This window comes from Pipistrellus kuhlii, unplaced genomic scaffold, assembly GCF_014108245.1.
Source record: "Pipistrellus kuhlii isolate mPipKuh1 unplaced genomic scaffold, mPipKuh1.p scaffold_m20_p_17, whole genome shotgun sequence".
NCBI lineage: Eukaryota > Metazoa > Chordata > Mammalia > Chiroptera > Vespertilionidae > Pipistrellus > Pipistrellus kuhlii.
The window spans coordinates 3,642,757-3,662,251 of NW_023425482.1; the positions used below are offsets into that span (position 1 = coordinate 3,642,757).

Here is a 19,495-nt window from a genome sequence, read left to right on the forward strand (position 1 = left end):
ACAGAGCTTTGTGTTTAATGTGACCCAGTGAGGAGACATGTGAGCATGTAGATGCCAGCGAATTAGAAGCTCAAAGTTAAGTTGTTATTAGCTTAAAAGGTTAAAAATGTTTTATGGAAGCCTCATGGTAATCACAAAGCAAATGTCTAGGACAGATGTACACAAAAGAGAAAGAGAAAGGAAGAATCAAAGCATCCCACTACAGAAAAGCATCAAATCCCAAAGGAAGAGAGCAAGACAGGCAGAAAGGAATTACAAAACAGCTAGCAAACAGTGAACAAATGGCAACTAAAATGGTCATACTTAACAATTAATTTAAATGAAAGAACTAAATCCTACAATCAAAAGACATAGAGTGGCAGAATAGATAAACGGAAAAAAGACCCAACTATATGCTGCCTACAATAGACTCACTTCAGCTGTAAGGACAGACTTAGACTGAAAGTGAAGGGATAGAAACATACATTTAACGTAAAGGGAAGCCTAAAGAAAGAAGGGGTAACTATGCTTATATCAGACAAAATAGAGTTTAAATCAAAACAGTAAAAGAGACAAAGAAGGTGATTACATAATGGTAAAGGAGTCAATTCATCAAGAGAATATGGTCATTGTAAATATTTATGTACCCAGTATCAGAGCATACTAAGGGTCATAAGAAACTAAACAGTTATACTTCCTAAAATACTTCATGGTATTAAAAAAAAAAAAAAAAGTTGAACTCATAGAAAATAGGTGCAAGTTGAATACATTCTATAGATTACAATATAGTATATTGCTGTTGAGTTCTTGATTTTTATGATGGCAGTGTGGTTGACTAAGTGAAGGTTTTTCTTTTTAGAAAATACACACTGAAGTATTAGAGGAAAGGAGGCATTTTATCTCAAATTACTCTCAAACATTCCAAAAGAACATTTTCTACACACATAGATGCACAGATTGCTGATGCATAGTTAACTAAGAATATCTTGAGGCTTGAAATTTCAGAAGTATAGTTTAATTTGTCTTCAAAATGTGTTTTGTTCTTAGAGTATAAATATTGAAGGCCTACCATCAAAGGGCCCTATACCACCCTGGTTGGTAAGTAAAATTTATTTAATTTCAGGCCCATATTTTCTGGGCTGTATTTGAATAGCTATTCAAATCTATTCCAAATTAAGTGCATTTTATCATCTTTAAAAAAAATTGCTGATTGTGTTTAAATGTAAGAAATCTATTAACCTTCTTTACCAACTGTTATCTTCAGGTGGACACAAAGTACCTATCGCCCTTACTGCTGGCTTACGAAGACCGAATGAAGGAAAAAGACGAGCTCATTTCCACCCTTCAGGTAGGTTGGCAGATGTCAGAAGAGTCAAGGTTTATTATAAAATAAGACCATTTTAAACTTTGAGTACCTATGCAAACATCTAATAGATACCCAAATGTTTGTTAAAGGAAAGGAGAAAGGAAGGAAGGACTGAAGCAGGGTGGGAGGCAGGGAAAGAAGGAAGAGGGGAGGCAGGTTGGGAGTGACTGGTGGAGCAGGAGGGTGGGCAGGGTTAGGTGGAGTTTTGGAGGGACAAGGTGGTGCGCACTGGAAGTTCCCAGACAGGCACCCCACATGGGCTGGGCTCTCTGGGTGCAGAGAAGGCGGCAGTGCAAGGCATTCTTTCCTGATTGTCTGCAGCTGCAAACACCACTGTTGGAAGGGACATTTGGGCAGACTGGGGAAGGGAGCAGGCCAGGGGTGTTTTTCGGGGACTTCTTAATTCAGTGAAGAGCCGACCTCAGGGAATTCCAATCATTGAGCGGTTGGAAAAGTGAGAAAGTGAGGTTTTCATTCTTTTCTGCCTGGGTCACCTCTGTTGTTTGGGGAATGGCTTCTGGAAGAGAAGCTCATTGGAACTGCACAGCAGACCAAGGCTCTGGGTGTTGCTGTTGTGCCCATGCCTTTCCAGGCTGCGTACCCCTGTTCCCGCACTGAAGGGGCCAGAGAGATCTCTGGAAGCGGAAGGGTCCAGGGGGAGAAGTGTTGGTTTTCCTGGGATCCCCCCTGGAAGGGTCTCTTAAGAGTCCCATGTCCATGGCCCATGTAATGTAGTTTAAAAATTATTTAAAAAAATATTTATTGATTTTAGAGGAAAGTGGAGTAGAGAGAGAGAACATTGATTTTTGCCGTTCCACTTATATATGCATTCGTTGGTTGATTCTTGTATGTGCTCTGACTGGAGATCAAACCTGGTGGGACAACTGAGCTGACCGGCCAGGGTTGTAATGCAGTTTTGAAAATTTTCTTCTAGAGGACAAATTAAACTTATACTAATAATGAAATATCCACCCTAATAATTAATAAAATTACTAATTCAGTGCTCTTTCTAAAAGGGGTCAGGAGCTGTGGCCAGGAAACTTGGTTGGAGCATCATCCAATACACCAAGGTTTTGTGTTTGTTCCTGGTCAGGCTTATACAAGAAGCAACAATGAATGTTGTATTGGATGATGCTCCAACCATTTTCATCTCCCAACCAATGGCTAACATCCAATCTTATTTTACATTAGTTTCAGCTGTGCAGGCCCCGCACCTGGCAGCTGAGTGTTCAAGCTAGGTGTTGCATATATGTGGGGATTAACTGTTCTGTTCTTACTACTTTTGTATATATTTGAAATTTCCTTGGGTGAGCATTAACAAAACAAAAGCATGTCCAGATATTCGTTTCTACAACATCCCTTACTTTCTTGTGGTTGTAATGGAGCCAAACGAAGAGACTCCAGCCCCCACACTAATCTCTTGGAAAGGTCTTATTTTTATCTAAAAAGCTCCATTTTATCCTTCAAAGTCTTTAAACAAAGGAAAAAGTGTAGTGTTTACAAGCATCTCTGCTTTTCTTATGACCTTTTTATTTTGCCAAGTATTTGGCAGTTATAGAAAAATGTGATGAAAGTAGGATTTGAATGATTATACCCTGAGGTTCAGGTTCCTTGTGCTCAGCATTTTTTTAAAAATATATTTTATTGATTTTTTACAGAGAGGAAGGGAGAGAGATATAGAGCTAGAAACGTCGATGAGAGAGAAACATTGACCAGCTGCCTCTTGCACACCCCCTACCGGGGATGTGCCCGCAACCAACATATATGCCCTTGATCAGAATCGAACCTGGGACCTTTCAGTCCGCAGACCGACGCTCTATCACTGAGCCAAACCGGTTTCGGCTCAGCATTGTTTTTATCTCCCTTTTTCTCAGGCTGAGCTGCTCCGGGGCAGCTCCTGGTGTCAGGCTGCTGTTACTGTGAGACTCGCTAAAAAGTTGTTAACATCTGATTTCAGCCACAGCAATAGCAGCAGAACTAAGAAATATAGGTGTGTGTGCATGTGTGTATTTGTTTACATCAATGTTATTTCAGGAAGAAATGAGAATGTTCAGGATGCGCGCCCAAGAAGTGGTGAAAGAAAATAAAGAATTGCACCAACAGTTAACCAAGAGTGGTCCTGTTACCAGTGAGGAATGGCAAGTAGTCTGTGTTTGATATTTTACTAGTTAAAAACAAAAGATAATGTGAATAAATTTTATTAAATCACCAAATATGTTTTCTTTTTTACAGTAAAATACTTTAAGGGAGAGTTTCTAAGAAACTAATGAGGTATAATGAAACCCTAGTAGTTTATTCTAAACTTGTATTTTAAAGATTACTTTAAAAGTTCTAAATAGGTTTTCAAACTTGAACTATATTTACTGTCCTTTTTATTTCCTGATGTTGTATTTTTCTACATGCTTTTCCCACCCCAAACCTGTTGGGTCCCACTTTTTCTCTGTCTCCTCCGCTCACGGGCTTTAGCACAGTGAACACTTGACACAGCCCTGCCCTGCCCTGCCCTGCCCTGCCCTGTGTGTCTGTGCAGGCCCCGCACCTGGCAGCTGAGTGTTCAAGCTAGGTGTTGCATATATGTGGGAGTTAATTGTTCCATTCTTACTACTTTTGTATATACTTGAAATTTTACATTTTAAAATTTACTAAGAAATTTATAATTTAAACTTCATACTGTCCTTTCTCCCCATTTAATGCATATGGTGAGGTTAATGTGTTAATAACATGTTTAGCATTAAAACATGTCCAGGTGCAGTAGGAGGCAATTGATTGATGTTTCTCTCCCCACTCCCTCCCTTTCTCCCTTCCACTCTTTCTAAAAATCAATGGAAGAAATATCCTTGGGTGAGCCTCAACAAAACAAAAACATGTCCAGATATTCGTTTCTACAACATCCATTACTTTCTTTTAGACTCTGACAGTCTCTAACCACTGGGCACCTGAATGGCAGTATCTAATTTTATAAATCACTTGTAGGCATCAGCTTCAGAGTCAGGCGGAACTGGTTTTAGAGGAAAACAGGTTGTTGATAGAGCAGTTGGAGATTCAGCAAAAAAAAGTCAAGGACACCCACCAGGAGCGTCTCCAGGAAGGTGAGCTGTGATGGCGATGCTGTGATTTTGTTCTGTCATTTCACACTGGTACCCCTCTTTCTGAAATGGAAATGGGAAACAGAAGATCGTGTTTTTTAGCATACAGTTTCCTTACTGAAATGCAGTTGTTGTTTTTTTGTGTGTTTTTTTTTGCCACGTGATAGAATGATTTATTAGAACAAATTCCATGACAAATCATATAAAATAACCATTTTCTAAAAGACACCCACAGCCGAAACCGGTTTGGCTCAGTGGTAGAGCGTGGGTCTGCGGACTGAAGGGTCCCGGGTTCGATTCCGGTCAAGGGCATGTACCCGAGTTGCGGGCACATCCCCAGTAGGGGGTGTGCAAGAGGCAGCTGATCGATGATTCTCTCTCATCGATGTTTCTAACTCTCTATTCCTCTCTCTTCCTCTCTGTAAAAAAATCAATAAAATATAATTTTTAAAAAAAGAAAGAAAAAAAGAAAAAGAAAAGACACCCACAGACCACCTGAGGACAAACCGGAGGAGCCTCCACAGAGCCGGACACACAAAATGCAGTTGTTTATGTTATAACATATCTAGCCTTTACCCATAATGCATCAATTGCTTTTTCTTAGGCTCCAGTATTGCTTTAATTATTCTGTATATTTTATAAATCAATTGTAGGTGACAGCACAAGGATTTGTATCTGTTTGTGGAATGAGTAAAGAAGTGGTGCTAGTTGGTCTCTAAACAGTTTCTCTGTCTTTGCCCTTCCTTCAGAAGTGCTGTCAGAGGTTAAATCTATCAGAGACTGTCACAGGTGTCCTTCCCCGCCCCTCGGAGCCTCAGTATATACAGCTGGACTTCGAAGTGGGCCGGTTTAAGAGTAATTTCTTCCACTTTCATTAAAACCAAAATTCATAAACAAAAAGATAGTGGCATTTTTCCTTTTGTTTTACTGATTTTTCTTTTCCAGTGAAGATCAATATAGAACAAGAGGCCAAAACACAAGCATGAGCCCAAGTAACCCTTCCTTTTTTTCCCTTCCTGTGCCCCAATATTGAACCCTCCCCTTTCCACACATGGAAGAGTTAAGCCAACAGCCTCTGCTGCTGCTGAGCTGGAGGCTAGCACTTCACTTGTTCCTGGTAGCCAGGACATGTTGGAAAGAGAGAGCATCTCTCAGCATCCAGCCGAGTTTCCTCCATGGAACATCCCACAGCCTGGTCTGTGTGCAGCACAGAAGTATGTGCGCCTGCTCTGGCGTTATTTGTCTGAAAGGGGAGAGAGTGAATGATGTTGAGCCTCCTATCTTTGCTTTCAAGATTAGAGATGACAGGGAAAATTAATTTCTTATTGACTAACAGAACAGATCTGAATAGGTATCATTCTTCTGGTCATGTGGGGCCAGGCTAATCTTTTGGCCTATCTGATTCAGTCAGCTGCCTATGTTATTTTTCAATTTCCCAGAAATAGCTATTTATTGTTACCAACTAAATGGTTTTATGGAGTGGAAGGATTTAAAGTTTTATACTATAATACTTCTATGTACTAGTTTCAACAGATGCCCAGGAAGTATCTTATTATTACATACTATGATGTCAAATAGGATGAAGTATTTATTATTTACTTTAGATACCGGACATAAAACAAAAACTTAATGAGAAAAGGGAAGAAAAATAATAAATTTTGGTCTTAATTTATGTTACTGAATAGAAAGAGTTTGTCCACTGAGAATTACAGTTGAGAAAAATTGGCTATCCTATCTAATAAAAGATTAATATGTAAATTGACCATCACTTCAAGACACAAGATGGCCACCCCTAGGTGGACCCAGATGGCCGCCACAAGATGGCTGGCAGGGGAGGGAAGTTGTGGGTAGTTGGGAGAGACCAGGCCAGCAAGGGAGGGCAGTTGGGAGAACCAGGCCTTCAGGGGAGAACAGTTGGGGAAGAACAGGCCTGCAGGTGAGGGCAGCTGGGGGATATCAGATCTGCAGGTGAGGGCAGTTGTGGGTGATCAGGCAAGCAGGGAGAGCAGTTGGGAGAGACCAGGTTTGTAGGGGAGGGCAGTTGGGGGGACCAGAACTACAGGGGAGGGAGATTGTAGGCAATCAGGCCAGCAGGGAGGGCAGTTAGGGGGGATCAGGCCAGCAGAGGAGAGCAGTTGGGGGGGACCAAGCCTGCAGGGGAGGGCAGTTGGGGACAATCAGGCCAGCTGGGGAGCAGTTAGGCATCGATCAGGCTGACAGTGGAGTGGTTAGGGGTGATCAGGCTGGCAGGCAGGAGCAGTTAGGGGCAATCAGGCAGAGGCAGGCAAGCAACTGGGAGCCAGCAATCCTGGATTGTGAGAGGAATGTCCAATTTCCAGTTTAGGCCCAATCTGGCCTAAACAGGCAATCTGACATCCCCCAGGGGGTTCCAAATTGTGAGAGGGTACAGGCTGGATTGAGGGACCCATTCCTACCTCCATGCACAAATTTTGTGCACTGGGCCTCTAGTTTTATTATAATTGGTGCCACCCACCCAAGAGAAGGGAAAGCTAATGCTCAAAAGCCCGAACTTGAAGGTTTATGGACAAGGTGTTGTATAGAGCAAAATCACAAGTTATCATGAGGTAAGGGGCCCTGTTTGGGTAGCTCAGTTGGTTAGAATGTCCTCCCAATATGCCAAAGTGGTGTGTTTGATCTCCGGTCAGGGCACATACAAGAAGCAACCAATGAATGCATAAATAAGTGGAACATCAAATCGATCTTTCTGTCTCTCTCAAATCAATAAATACATTTTTAAAAAGAGTGAGGTAAATACTAATTTTAAGTCTTGAGGCCAGCTTTGAGTCTCTCATATGGTTTCATGGGGACATGGCCAGAGATCATTGTGCTTTAGAACTCGAGCTGAAACATAACACAGGCTGTGATACTATCTGTAGCTTAATGGAAACCCATACCTTGTGACCCTTAGTCCACGCATGGCCATTGTTTCTGGCTGCTTTAGGGGATTAATAACCATTAAAGGAAGGGGCTAAGGATTATTAAGTGGGCATGCTGTGATGAAACGGAATAGTGCTGGGGTTCCATATTAAATCAAAATCATACATTAAATCAGGATCCTTGGTTTCATTTGACCAAATTGAATGTCCCTGAAAACCTTGGAGTTTTAGGGCCGACATCCTGAGGTGTGCTCACATATGTACATGTGACTCAAGCATTCAGTTTTTAGAAAGTTCCTTGAAGACTAAAACCATATTTTGTTAAATATTTCATATTTAACAATTATATCAAGATATTGAACATCATTAAGAGAGTTTATATTTAGTGAATGCTCAATATAGAGACGGTAATTTCTAAGTACAAGGTGTTTGGTATTAATTTATAAATCTTCAAAATATTTTTTAAATATTATTTTTTATAAGCTGGCTCATTAGTAATTATTAATCATATATTAAATTTCTTGTACCAAGTCTTTGTCCATCCCTTTTATTTTTCAGTTTCTAAGCTGACTAAAAAACTAATGCTTCTGGAGACTAAAACACAGAGCCAAGAAAAGGAGCTAACTGAAAGCAAAGAGCAACTGGAGGATTTACGTACCGAATGCCAAGAACTGAAAAGACAGTTGGAGAGCAAAATAGCAATGAAAATTCATACTACGATTGTAAATGATTTACAAAAGTACGTATTAATGCCTTTTCAAGGGGTAATGCACCCCAATGCATGTTGGTATAGGCTGAGTGGGGAGAGGTTGCTCTGTTCTTTCTTTTTAAATCTTTGTTCCATCTTTTTCTGAGTCTCTTTCTGCGTCATTGTAGCTGCATGACCAGAGGTGTCTGAGTCTGAGGATGGTAAATACTTTATTAAAGTAGAAGAGGCTGTCTCTGAGGGCTACCCTCTTCACTTTGGGTGTATGATATTTTCTCTACTGTTCCAGCCTTTATTGATGTTAGAACCAAAGATAATTTAAAGAGTTAGATCTGAAGCCTAGTGATCCAGCAATAAGAAACGGGTTAAATGAAAGGATGCAACCGTAAAATGGAATACAACGCAGCCATTAAAAATAATGTCACAGCCGAAGCCGGTTTGGCTCAGTGGTAGAGTGTCGGTCTGCGGACTGAAAGGTCCCAGGTTCAATTCCGGTCAAGGGCATGTATGTTGGTTGCAGGCACATCCCCGGTGGGGGGGGTGCAAGAGGCAGCTGGTCGATGTTTCTCTCTCATCGACGTTTCTAGCTCTCTCTCTCCCTTCCTCTCTGTAAAAAATCAAATATATTAAAAAATAAACAAACAAACAAAAAAAACTGAGCCACCCAGCCAGGGGGAAAAAATTAATAATAATAATAATAATGTCACAGCCTGACTGGCATGGCTCAGTGATTGAGCGTCAACCTATGAGCCAGGAGGTCACGGCTTGGTTCCCAGCCAGGGCACATGCCTGGGTTGCGGGCTCAATCCCTGGTGTGTAAGAGGCAGCTGATCAATGATGTGCTCTCATCATTGATGTTTCCATCTCCCTCTCCTCTCCTCCCCTCTGTCTTCTCCTCTCCTCTCCAAAATCAATAAAAATATACTTTTAAAAAATTGGTTTTAAAAAAAGAATTATGTGCCCAGCCACACTCTCTCCTGTCCTCCAGGCGCTCCATCCCAGGTCCTCCAAGGCCGGGTGGGGAGATGCTGTGCAGAGGCCTTCCACATGACCCACCAGGGGCTGGAGTGCTGGGTTGATTACCAAATGGCTGCTTCATTGTAGCCTCTGTGCACTGGATACAAGCCTGTGCTGTTTTTGTCCATTAGCCGGTTGCAGAAGGAAGAAGAGAAAGAAAGTGCTGAAATGGAAGAGCTGATGGAAAAGCTGGCGGTCCTGCAAATGCAGAAGAAGAGTTTGCTGTTAGAGAAGAACAACTTGACAGCTAAAAACAAAGCGCTGGAAGCTGAGCTCGAAAGGGCGAAGAAAACAAATAGGTCTTTATGTGTATTTTCCTTCAGCTTTTTTAGTTAAAAAAAGATGTTGAAAAATATTCTTTCTTTTTCTTTTTCTAATATTGGCTATACAATAGAAAGGAATATAAGTATAGTAAGAGCTTTTTTATTGACCAGCATTTTTCTAGCCTATAGTTCACATATTATTGAGCGTTATGATTCTAAGACTATGAAACTTGTAGAAGTTCTTTCCTAACCTTTTCCTAAAAGTCTACTTTGGGATACTGAACTCCTTTTCAAAAGTAACTTTTAGAACATGAATCTAAAAATGAATAGAATAAAATATTATTAGCTTATTGTGTCAAAGCATTTTCTGATTTCTATTGGCTTGACTCTGAGTCAATAGTTATGTTGAGTTTAAAATTAAATTCAGTTACCATTTCTCACCTTGAAACTTACAGATTTAGATTGCTGAAGAATAACTTGATGTTTTTATAATACAGATATTCATTATGCTATAACCATCCAGGTTAATGAGTTTTTTTATTCCATCATTTGGGGGAACTCTTTAGGAGATCTCAAAAAAAAGTTGATGTCCTCAAAAAGCAGGTTGAAAAAGCCATGGAGAATGAAATGTCTGCTCATAAGTACCTAGCAAATCTTGTTGGCCTGGCGGAGAATATAACTCAGGAACGTGACAATCTTATGTATTTGGTAAGTCTCCTCAGTTGCTTCCAGGGCACTGTAAGTTTATATGCAAACATAATTTCAGGAGTATTTTTTTGTTTGTTTTACAAAATTATCCATAAACAGCTTCATTTTTAAAAATTTCAACAGCAAAATTTCAAATTCTCTAAAATTTTATCTTTCAATCATATGGGGAAAAAACATTTTTAAAAGTCAAATAACTCAAACTTTTTAAATAATGGCAAATTATATTTTAAAGGTAAACTAATGGAATTAGTCCATTCAACTAAATAGGAATAGTAATTATCAGGTGTATTACACACACACACACACCTGAAACTTTAGATTCTCTCTGTAAAACTGACAGTATATTTCCAGTTTAAAGAAACATAAGACTCATAGAAAGGTTAAATAGAGTTCATCCTAAGGACACAGTTTAAAGGGCAGTGACATTTATCCCCATTGTTCCTAACGCACCGGTCCTCAGGGAGGGAGTATAAATTATTGGTGGTGAAGCTCTGTGCAGCCGCAAGAGTGATGCCATGGACATGATCCTTGGTATCTCCGCAGTTATTTTAAAAGATGTCTACAATAGATTGTACAGTGAAATAAAATAGATGCTCTGCCAAGCTATATGCATTGAGAAAACTCTGATAGGAATTACTGCCAAATGTTATAGTGAATTAGATATTCAAGTGGTGGAATTACAAGAGATGTTTTTAAATCGTGGTAAAATTATAAGAAAAATTTTAAAATCATTTTATTTATCTGCATTTTATGATTTTTCTACATTGAATTCATTGCTTATTTTAGCAATGTTGGTAGTGTAGGATCAGATGGATTATATTTTAAAAGGTAAACTAATGGAGTTTATCAGGTGTATTACACACACAACCTGAAACTTTATATTCTTTATAAACTTTATAAACAGTTTAATGGATGTCATTACAAAAGAGACTTGAGGACTTTCTGAGAGAGTCAGAAATTGGCAAAGTTGGAAGTAACTTGGCCCTTCCCCAGGTGATTGAAGTGTGGAGAGTCTGTCACAGGCTTACTCCAGTTTGCTAGAAAGATATTGAGTTCCTCCATAGGAAAATGCACAGAGGTTTTATCTATGTTTATATAAGAAGAAATAGAAATAGTATCCAAATCTTGGGGGAAAATGTTGAAAATGTTGATTTAAAAAAAAAATACATTTTATTGATTTTTTACAGAGTGGAAGGGAGAGGGATAGAGAGTTAGAAACATTGATGAGAGAGAATCATCGATCAGCTGCCTCCTGCACAATCTCCACTGGGGATGTGCCCGCAACCAAGGTACATGCCCCCGACCGGAATTGAACCCGGGACCTTTCAGTCCGCAGGCCGACGCTCTATCCACTGAGCCAAACCGGTTTCAGCGAAAATGTTGATCTTTTAAAAAAATTTTTTAAATTTTATTTTAGAGAGATAAAGGGGAAAGGAGAGAGAGAAAAACATTGATGAGAGAGAGAAACATCCATCAGTTGCTTCCCTGTTTCCCCTTCTGCTCTGCCTCCTGGGCTTACCCATTGTTATATCAAGAGGCAAACAGAGGCTTATTGAAAAACATACACTGCCAAGCAAACCCATTTATCTAGCAGGCATTCCTGGGGACCTGGCTGTCTTGTGTCATTGCCACTGAAAAGACAAAGCCAGCCCGGCCAGTATTGCTCAGTGGTTAAGCATCGTTTCCTGATTAGGGCATGTGCCCTGGTGTGGGCTCGATCCCTCCTAGGGGGCATGCAGGAGGCACGGGTAGGACACCACGTTCCTGCTGCCCATATGGGCCAGAGAGCATTCCAGGCTTCCATGATGAAGTCAAGATCTTCCTGACCCTTAGGTCCACACCTCATATTTATGAGCTTAGGATAGAAATACAAATGGACGCCACATACTCTGTGTTCAAATATAATACTTAGTTACAAATCATGACATAAAGAAATGTGTTTTCTCCTCCTGCCTTGACCTTGGTTATCATGGCCTGAAATCCAGGCCTGACTTAGAGTCTTAAGACCCTCAGACATGGAGGGAGCTGCTCTCAGATGCCCTGGCCTACCCACTGAGGGATCTCTGTACAGACACTGCTGTCCCCTTGACCCTACAGGTCCTTCCCCTGGGGAGCCCAAGACCAGCCCCCTCTAGTAGCCATACACTCCCACCTTGCCCCTTTCTGGTCTCTTGGGCTTTGTGAAAGCCCTTTGTATTGATATTGGCATCTTAATTTCTAATCCTGCCTTTGGGATGGGTTTTCTGTGTGACTTATGACAAGTTAAATAACTGTCTTTGTTTTATTTTTCCTTTTTCATAATCGAATTGCCGCTACTAGCCTACTCTAGCAGAAATGCTCAGTTTTATAATTTTTAAGTGATTTGAAATAATTTATAGTGCATAGTTGTTCATGTCCATGTAGATATTAATATGAATCATTCAGCTTCAAAGTATATCCCTCCTTGGAAATACTGCCTATGACATTTGTTTAGAGAAAAGCATTGTGCATCCATATTAAGTTCTCCTTAATTTTGTAATTACTCAAATAATTCAAGTTAAAGTTTATTTGCATGTTGGCACTTACTCCCTGGATATGATTGAAGGACGGAGAATGTGTTAGAACCCTGGCAGCCTCTCCCATCCCCTGGTCCTGGGCACAGATCTGCTGTCTGTGCCCAGGAGGGACACCAGCACGCTGTCCAGCTCTTGCCCCTCCTCAGCTGTTGGCCAAGCTTTGCCCACAGCCCCTCACACAGGGAGTGGGAATCCAGGTGGGGCCGGGAGAGTTTGGGCCAAAACAAGTGGCAGAATGGAGATCAGTTGAGAGTAATAATATTCTTTGCAGAATAATTTTTTGTTCTTTTAATTTTTCTATAAAACTGAGAGCCCATTATTTTTCTTTTCACCTTTATCCTTAGGCCAAATGTTTAGAAAATGAGAAACATGGAGTTCTCGACAAAATTATGAAAGGCAATATTCGCATGGGAAGGTTAGAGGAAAAAGTCAAGGTAAGTGATCATTTAGCCTTAAAGATTACTTTTTCAAATGGGAACAGAGGCTGACTGGGTACAGGTTTCCACAGGAAGATACATCTCGCGTGTGTATAACGCTGCTCACCCAGAGATTAAAGCAGCACATGGTTTTGCTGGCTGAAATGGCACCTCTCCAGGGGTAGCATCTCTCTACTCATTGAATAAACCGAAGCTCATCTGCACAATAAGATACAATGCAGATGTGGTTTATTTGTTTGTTTGTTGTAAATAAATCTTTATTGTTCAGATTATTATAGGTGTTCCTCTTTTTTAGCTCCCATAGCTCCCCTCCACCTGATTCCCCACCCCACCCCATGCCCTTACCCTCCACCACTGTCTTCATCCATAGGTGTAAGATTTTTATCCAGTCTCTTCCTGCACCCCTCAAACCCCTTTCCCCCTGAGAATTGTCAGTCCACTTCCTTCCTTGATTCTATTATATTCACCAGTCCATTCTTTTTTTAGATTTTTTTATTCACTTGATTTTTAGATTTACTTGTTGGTAGGAATGTATTTGATGTCATTTTGTTGTTCATAATTTTTACCTTTACCCTTTTCTTCTTTTTTCCCCTTCTTAAAGAATACCCTTCAGCATTTCATGTAATCCTGGTTTGGTGGTGATGAACTCCTTTAGCTTTTTCTTATCTGTGAAGCTTTTTATCTGACCTTCAAATCTGAATGATAGCTTTGCTGGGTAGAGTAATCTTGGTTGTAGATTCTTGCTGTTCATCACTTTGAATATTTCTTGCCACTCCCTCTGGCCTGCATAGTTTCTGTTGAGAAATCAGCTGACAGTCATATGGGTGCTCCCTTGTAGGTAACTAGCTGTTTTTCTCTTGCTGCTTTCAAGATTCTCTCTTTGTCTTTTGCCCTTGGCATTTTAATTATGATGTTTCTTGGTGTAGTCCTCTTTGGATTCCTCTTGTTTGGGGTTCTGTGCGCTTCTTGTACTTGTAAGTCTATTTCTTTCACCAGGTAGGAAAAGTTTTCTGTCATTATTTCTTCTAATAGGTTTTCAGTATTTTGCTCTCTCTCTTCTTCTGGCACCCCAAAAATTTGAATATTGGTACACTTAAAGTTGTCCCAGAGGCTCCTTACACTATCTTCATATTTTTGGATTCTTTTTTCTTTTTGTTTTTCTGGTTGGGTGTTTTTTGTTTCCTCATATTCCAGATCTTTGGTTTGATTCTTGGGGTATGTTGATCTACAGTTGAGTTTCTAGATATTCTTTATTTCAGACAGTGTATGCTTAATTTCTGACTGGTCCTTTTCCATTTTTTTGACATTCTCATTAAAGTCCTTGAAGGTCTCACTAAACTCCTCAGAGGTCTCATCAAGTTTCTCAGTGGTTTTTAGAAGATTATTGAGTAACCTTATAAATGTGGTTTTGAACTCTATGTCATCCAGTAGTTTTCTTTCCTCCATTTCTTTCATTAGTGACATGATTCTTTGTCTCCGCATTTTGGCTCCTTCCCTGTGTTGATGGAGTGGCTTTGTGTGGTAGGTGACCTGTAGGGGCCAGTAGCTTAGCCTCCCCAATCACCTGAGGTGTATGCTCTTGGTATACCCCTTTGTGGGCTGAGTGCAAATCTTGGTGTTGCCTTAATTGCTGTTGGTACACTGGGAGGAATTGACCTCCAGGCCAATTATCTGTGAAGACCTGCTGTATCTATAATGGAAGAACTGCTGTGCTGGAGATACGCTTATGGTGCAGGATTTGTTTCAGTGGGACTTTGGTGCTCACTGAGTCTGCCTCTTAAATGTGTCACTTATAGATGTGAGGAGTTGAAATCTGGTGTCTCACACTGACTGCTAGGTACATTGGCTTCTGGATCTCCAATGGACTGCAGGTCAGCTACTGTCTGAGGCCACCCTGCAGGAACTACGAGAACTACAGTTTTCTCCTTTTGCTTGGGGTTTGAAGGTTTTGGAGCAGACCCAGATTGCACGTTTGCTAGGGTAAGCTGTGATAGGACAGGCCATTCATATTGCAAAAGCCACTGCTTGGAGCTTGGGTGTGTTTGTAGGTTGTTCAGGGTGGGGTCTCAGGGTGTCACTAGGCTAGGGTGTGGCAAACAGCGATGGCTGCCAGTCAGCTGTCTCTGCATCTCCGACTACATCCCCATGTCCCACGCCCCAGCGCAGTAAACAATTATTCCTGCGTGCAGTTCTGCAAGCAAGCCACCCTCACTTTCCGACCCAGTGGCAGACAGTCCAGCTTCTCCCCATATGAGTTTGGGTCTCCCGCATCTCCCCATAAACTGGATTTCAGAGTAATCGGGAGTTTGTCTCCCTTTGGGTTGAAAAAAACAACGCCCGCTGCCAGCCCAGTTTGCACATGGCTCCGTGCCTCAGCTTTTCAGTGCTTGTGCACTGAATGCTCTTTTCTCTTTCCTTCTAGTTGTAGGACTTCCATTCAACCAGCTTTCCCATGGTTCTGGGTGATAGACGTTTTGTCTTTTAGTTGTAGTTTTGAAATTGTTGTGCAAGGCAGCAGTTTAGATGTTTACCTAAGCCACCATCTTGGATCCTCTCTTTGTTTTTTTAAAGGCTACAGAGCTGGGGGAGAGAGCAAAGCAAGTCCGAGAGAGGAAGTGAAAAAAAAATTAAGGTGGGGATGGTGGGCAGGGGTAAAGATAAAGGAAGGAAGGAATGTGGGGAGAGAAGGAGGGTAGGAGAAAAATGGGAAGGAGGAAATAAAAGTTTATAAATGATGAGTCAGTAGGAAAAACTGTTACAAAAGGAAAGAGAAAAATTGTGTGAAAGGGAGAAGCCAATAAGGAAGTCAAATACAATTGTGTGTGAAGTGGATAAGATTAAAAAAACAAAAAAGTTAACAGGGGTGACCAGGCCGGCAGGGGAGGGTAGTTAGATGGATCAGGCAGGCAGGTGAGCAGTGAGGAGCCAGAGGTCCCAGATTGCGAGAGAGATGTAAACTGGCAGTTGGACATCCCCCAAGGGCTCCCAGATTGGAAAGGGTGCAGGTTGGGCTGAGGGACCACCCCCCTCCCTGCCTCATGCATGAATTTCATGCACGGGGCCTCTAGTGTATTCATAAAAGCACAATAAGGAGCATAAAGGATAGAGATGAAAAAGGCAAAGACAAGAAAGCAGAAATATGAATGTCAAAAGAATTCAGTAGAAAGTGATACAGATCCAATATCCTATTGGTACAGTCTCCAAAGAAGAAACTAAACAACGGAACTTATTAGGGTCTAACCATAATTCATAAAAACTTTCTGAGATAAAAGAAGACTTGAATCTACATATTGAAAGGACACAATATATGCCTAAAACAAACACATGGATCCAGAAAATTGACATCAACACCTATAACTGTAAGATAAACAAAGAATATCTTGAACACTCATTCAAAAGACCAAGGTATAACAAAGAAAAAAGCCATGTTGGCATCACACTTTTCATTTACAACACTGAATGCCAGAGAATTGTGGGCTACCATCCATAAATAGTCAAGGAAAGAGAATATGAGTCAAGGATATTTCCATCCAACTAAGCTGCTCTTAAGACATTTTGACCATGTAAAAACTTTGTCCTAAGGATCAATCAAACAGAGTTTAGCCTACCAAGAAATAATTGGGCAGACTTTGAAAAAGTATTAATAGTAAGAATATACTAAACTGTGAACTAAGCATTAAAACAAGGCATGAGCTGCTTTGGCTCAGTGGCTAGAGCATTGGCCTGTGGACTAAGGATCCCAGGTTCGAATCTGGTAACGAACACGAGCCCAGGTTGCGGGGTTAATCCCCAGTAGGGAGTGTGCAGGAGGCAGCCAATCAATGACTCTCATCATTGTCTCTTACCTCTCTTTCCCTCTCCCTTGCTCTCTGAAATCAATCTATAATAATAAAAGTGATATATGCTAATTAGACCGGATGACCTTCCGGACGAAGCTGGGGCTGCGAGGGAAACCCGGGTCCCGGGTGCTAGAGGGAAGCCAGTGCTGGCAGCCAGGAAGGAAGCCCCACTCTTGCATGAATTTCGTGCAATGGGCCTCTAGTAAAGATATATATATATATAAAAAAAAAAAAGCAGGGATAAGTTTGATAGAGTAGAATGTAAATATTCTCTGCCAATGTGAAAACAATACAGCCAAAGAAAAACTGGTAAGTGAAGGGGGAAGGAAGGTAGAAAGCAGAATAAACTAGCTGGCTGCTTCATATGTAATAACTTGAGTCAAAGGCTATCATTTAAAGCTGAAAAATCAAGTAGGAGGCACTTAAGCATATTGAAGTAGGAGAAGAGTGAAGAAAAGGCTATGAGCTAACATGTACTTACAAGCCCTGGCTGGTATAAGTCAGTGGGTAAAGTGTCAGCCTGTGCATCGAAGGGTTGCAGGTTTGATTCCAGGTCAAGGGCATGTACCTGGTTATCAGGTTTGATCTCTGGCCAAAATCGGGGCAAGTGAGGAAAGCAACCAATTGATGTCTCTCTCACATCAAAGTTTCTTTCCCTCATCTTGCCCCATCCCTCTCTCACTTCCACGATCTAAAAAAATCAGTGGATAAAAATATGCTCAGCCCTAGCTTGTCTGGCTCAGTGGATAGAGCATTGGCCTGTGGACCAGAGTCCCGGGTTTGATTACAGCAAAGGACACGTACCTTGGTTGTAGGCTCTTCCCTGGGCCCAGGACCTGGTCGATCTCGTACAGGAGGCAACCAATCGATGTGTGTCTCTCACATTGATGTTTCTCTCTGTCTTTCCCTCTCTCTTTCACTTTCCCTAAAAACCAATGGAAAATAATCTCCTCGGATGAGGATTAAAAAAAAATTATGGGATTTGGCAAAAGCAATTCTAAAGGGAAAGTTCATAACTAAACAGGCCTACCACAGGAAGCAGGAAAAATTCCAAAAAAAATAATCTAACTTTACACCTAAAGGAACTAGAAAAAGAACAAAAAACAAACAGACAAACAAAAAAAAAAACAACAACACAAAGTAAGTAGAAGGAAATAAAGATCCAAGTAGAATAAACAAAATAGAGACTTTAAAAACAATAAAAAGATCAATGAAACGAAGAGTTGGTTCTTTGAAAGGATGAACAAGATTGGCAAACATATAGCATCGAGAAAAAGACAGCCTGGCCAGGGTGGCTCAATGGTTGAGCGTCGACCTATGAACCAGGAGGTCATGACTCAATTCCTGGTCAGGGCACATGCCTGGGTTGCAGGCTTGATCCCCAACATGGGGCATGCAGGAGGCAGCCAATCAATGATTCTCATTATTGATGTTTCTGTCTCTCTCCCCCTTTCCCTTCCTCTCTGAAATCAATAAAAAATATATTTTTTAAAAAGAGAGCAAAACCAAGTAAGTAAAATCAGAAATGAAAGAGGACAGATTATAATCGACACCATAGAAATACAAAGGATAATTAAACAATACTATGTATAATTATATGCCAATAAACTGGATAATCTAGAAGAAACAGATAAATTCCAAGAAATAAACAACCTTCTAAGACTAAATTAAAAGGACCAATTATTAGCAATGAAATTTAAGCAGTAATAAAAACTCCCAACAAACAAAATCCCAGGACCAAACTAAAGTGAGTCTCCTGTAGGCAGCATAAAGGTGGGTCTTGCTTTTTTATCCATTCTGCCACCCTATATCTTTTGATAGGAACACTTTAGTCCATTTACATTTCAAATCATTATCGATAGGTATGTGCTTATTGCCATTTTGTTCATTGTTTTGGTTTTGGGGTTGTTTTTTTTTATTCTCTGTTTCTTCTTGATCTCTTTTCTGTTGATTTGATTTTCTTTTGCGTTTTGATTGAATAGCTTTCTCTTTGTTTTTTATGCATTTTTTTTGTAGTTTTTTGGTTTGTGGTTACCATGAGGTATGTGTGTGTGTGTGTATGTATATATATGTGTGTGTGTGTATGAAATACATATATATATATATATATATATATATATATATATATATATATATATATATCTACACTAATAAAAGAAGAACATGCAAATTGACCATCACTCCACTACACTCACCAGCCAATCAGAAGCGAGTATGCATATTAACCCAACTAAGATGGCAGCTGCCATGGAGCTGGAGCAAGCAGGAAGCTTGGGTTTACCCCCCACAATGGAGGAAGCCAAGCTTCCTGCCTTCCCTGGCCAGGCCTAGCCTCCACTCAAGGCTACGAAGTTTCAATTATAGAAGATAAATAAATCCCAGATACCTGCTTCAGCCAGCTCTAGCCTCTGCTCAAGGAGGTGCTAAAAAAGAAAAAAAAAGAAAAGAGGGGCTGGGAGCTTGGGTTGCAGGGGGTGGGGGGAGACAGAAGGGGGGACGTGGGCATGGCCAGCCTGAAAACAGCTCTCAGTCCCTTGCCTGGGCTGGCCAGGCATCCCAATGGGGACCTCCACCCTGATCCAGGACACCCTTCAGCGCAAACCATCCGGCCCCCGCCTGTGCACCAGGCCTCTATCTATATG

The 19,495-nt window shown here is 40.8% G+C and overlaps 1 protein-coding gene across 3 annotated transcripts in view; it reads left to right on the forward strand.

Annotated features, from left to right (window-relative positions):
• The window catches only part of CEP89 (centrosomal protein 89), a 62,754-nt gene that overhangs the window by 31,378 nt on the left and 11,881 nt on the right, over positions 1–19,495 (forward strand). For all 3 annotated transcript variants that reach the window (XM_045582578.1, XM_045582579.1, XM_036440975.2), the window contains exons 10-17: positions 1,027–1,077; positions 1,244–1,327; positions 3,380–3,483; positions 4,319–4,434; positions 7,887–8,067; positions 9,183–9,350; positions 9,881–10,022; positions 12,922–13,011. In XM_045582578.1, coding sequence (XP_045438534.1) covers positions 1,027–1,077; positions 1,244–1,327; positions 3,380–3,483; positions 4,319–4,434; positions 7,887–8,067; positions 9,183–9,350; positions 9,881–10,022; positions 12,922–13,011 — 936 coding nt within the window. The remainder of the gene's footprint in view (positions 1–1,026; positions 1,078–1,243; positions 1,328–3,379; positions 3,484–4,318; positions 4,435–7,886; positions 8,068–9,182; positions 9,351–9,880; positions 10,023–12,921; positions 13,012–19,495) is intronic.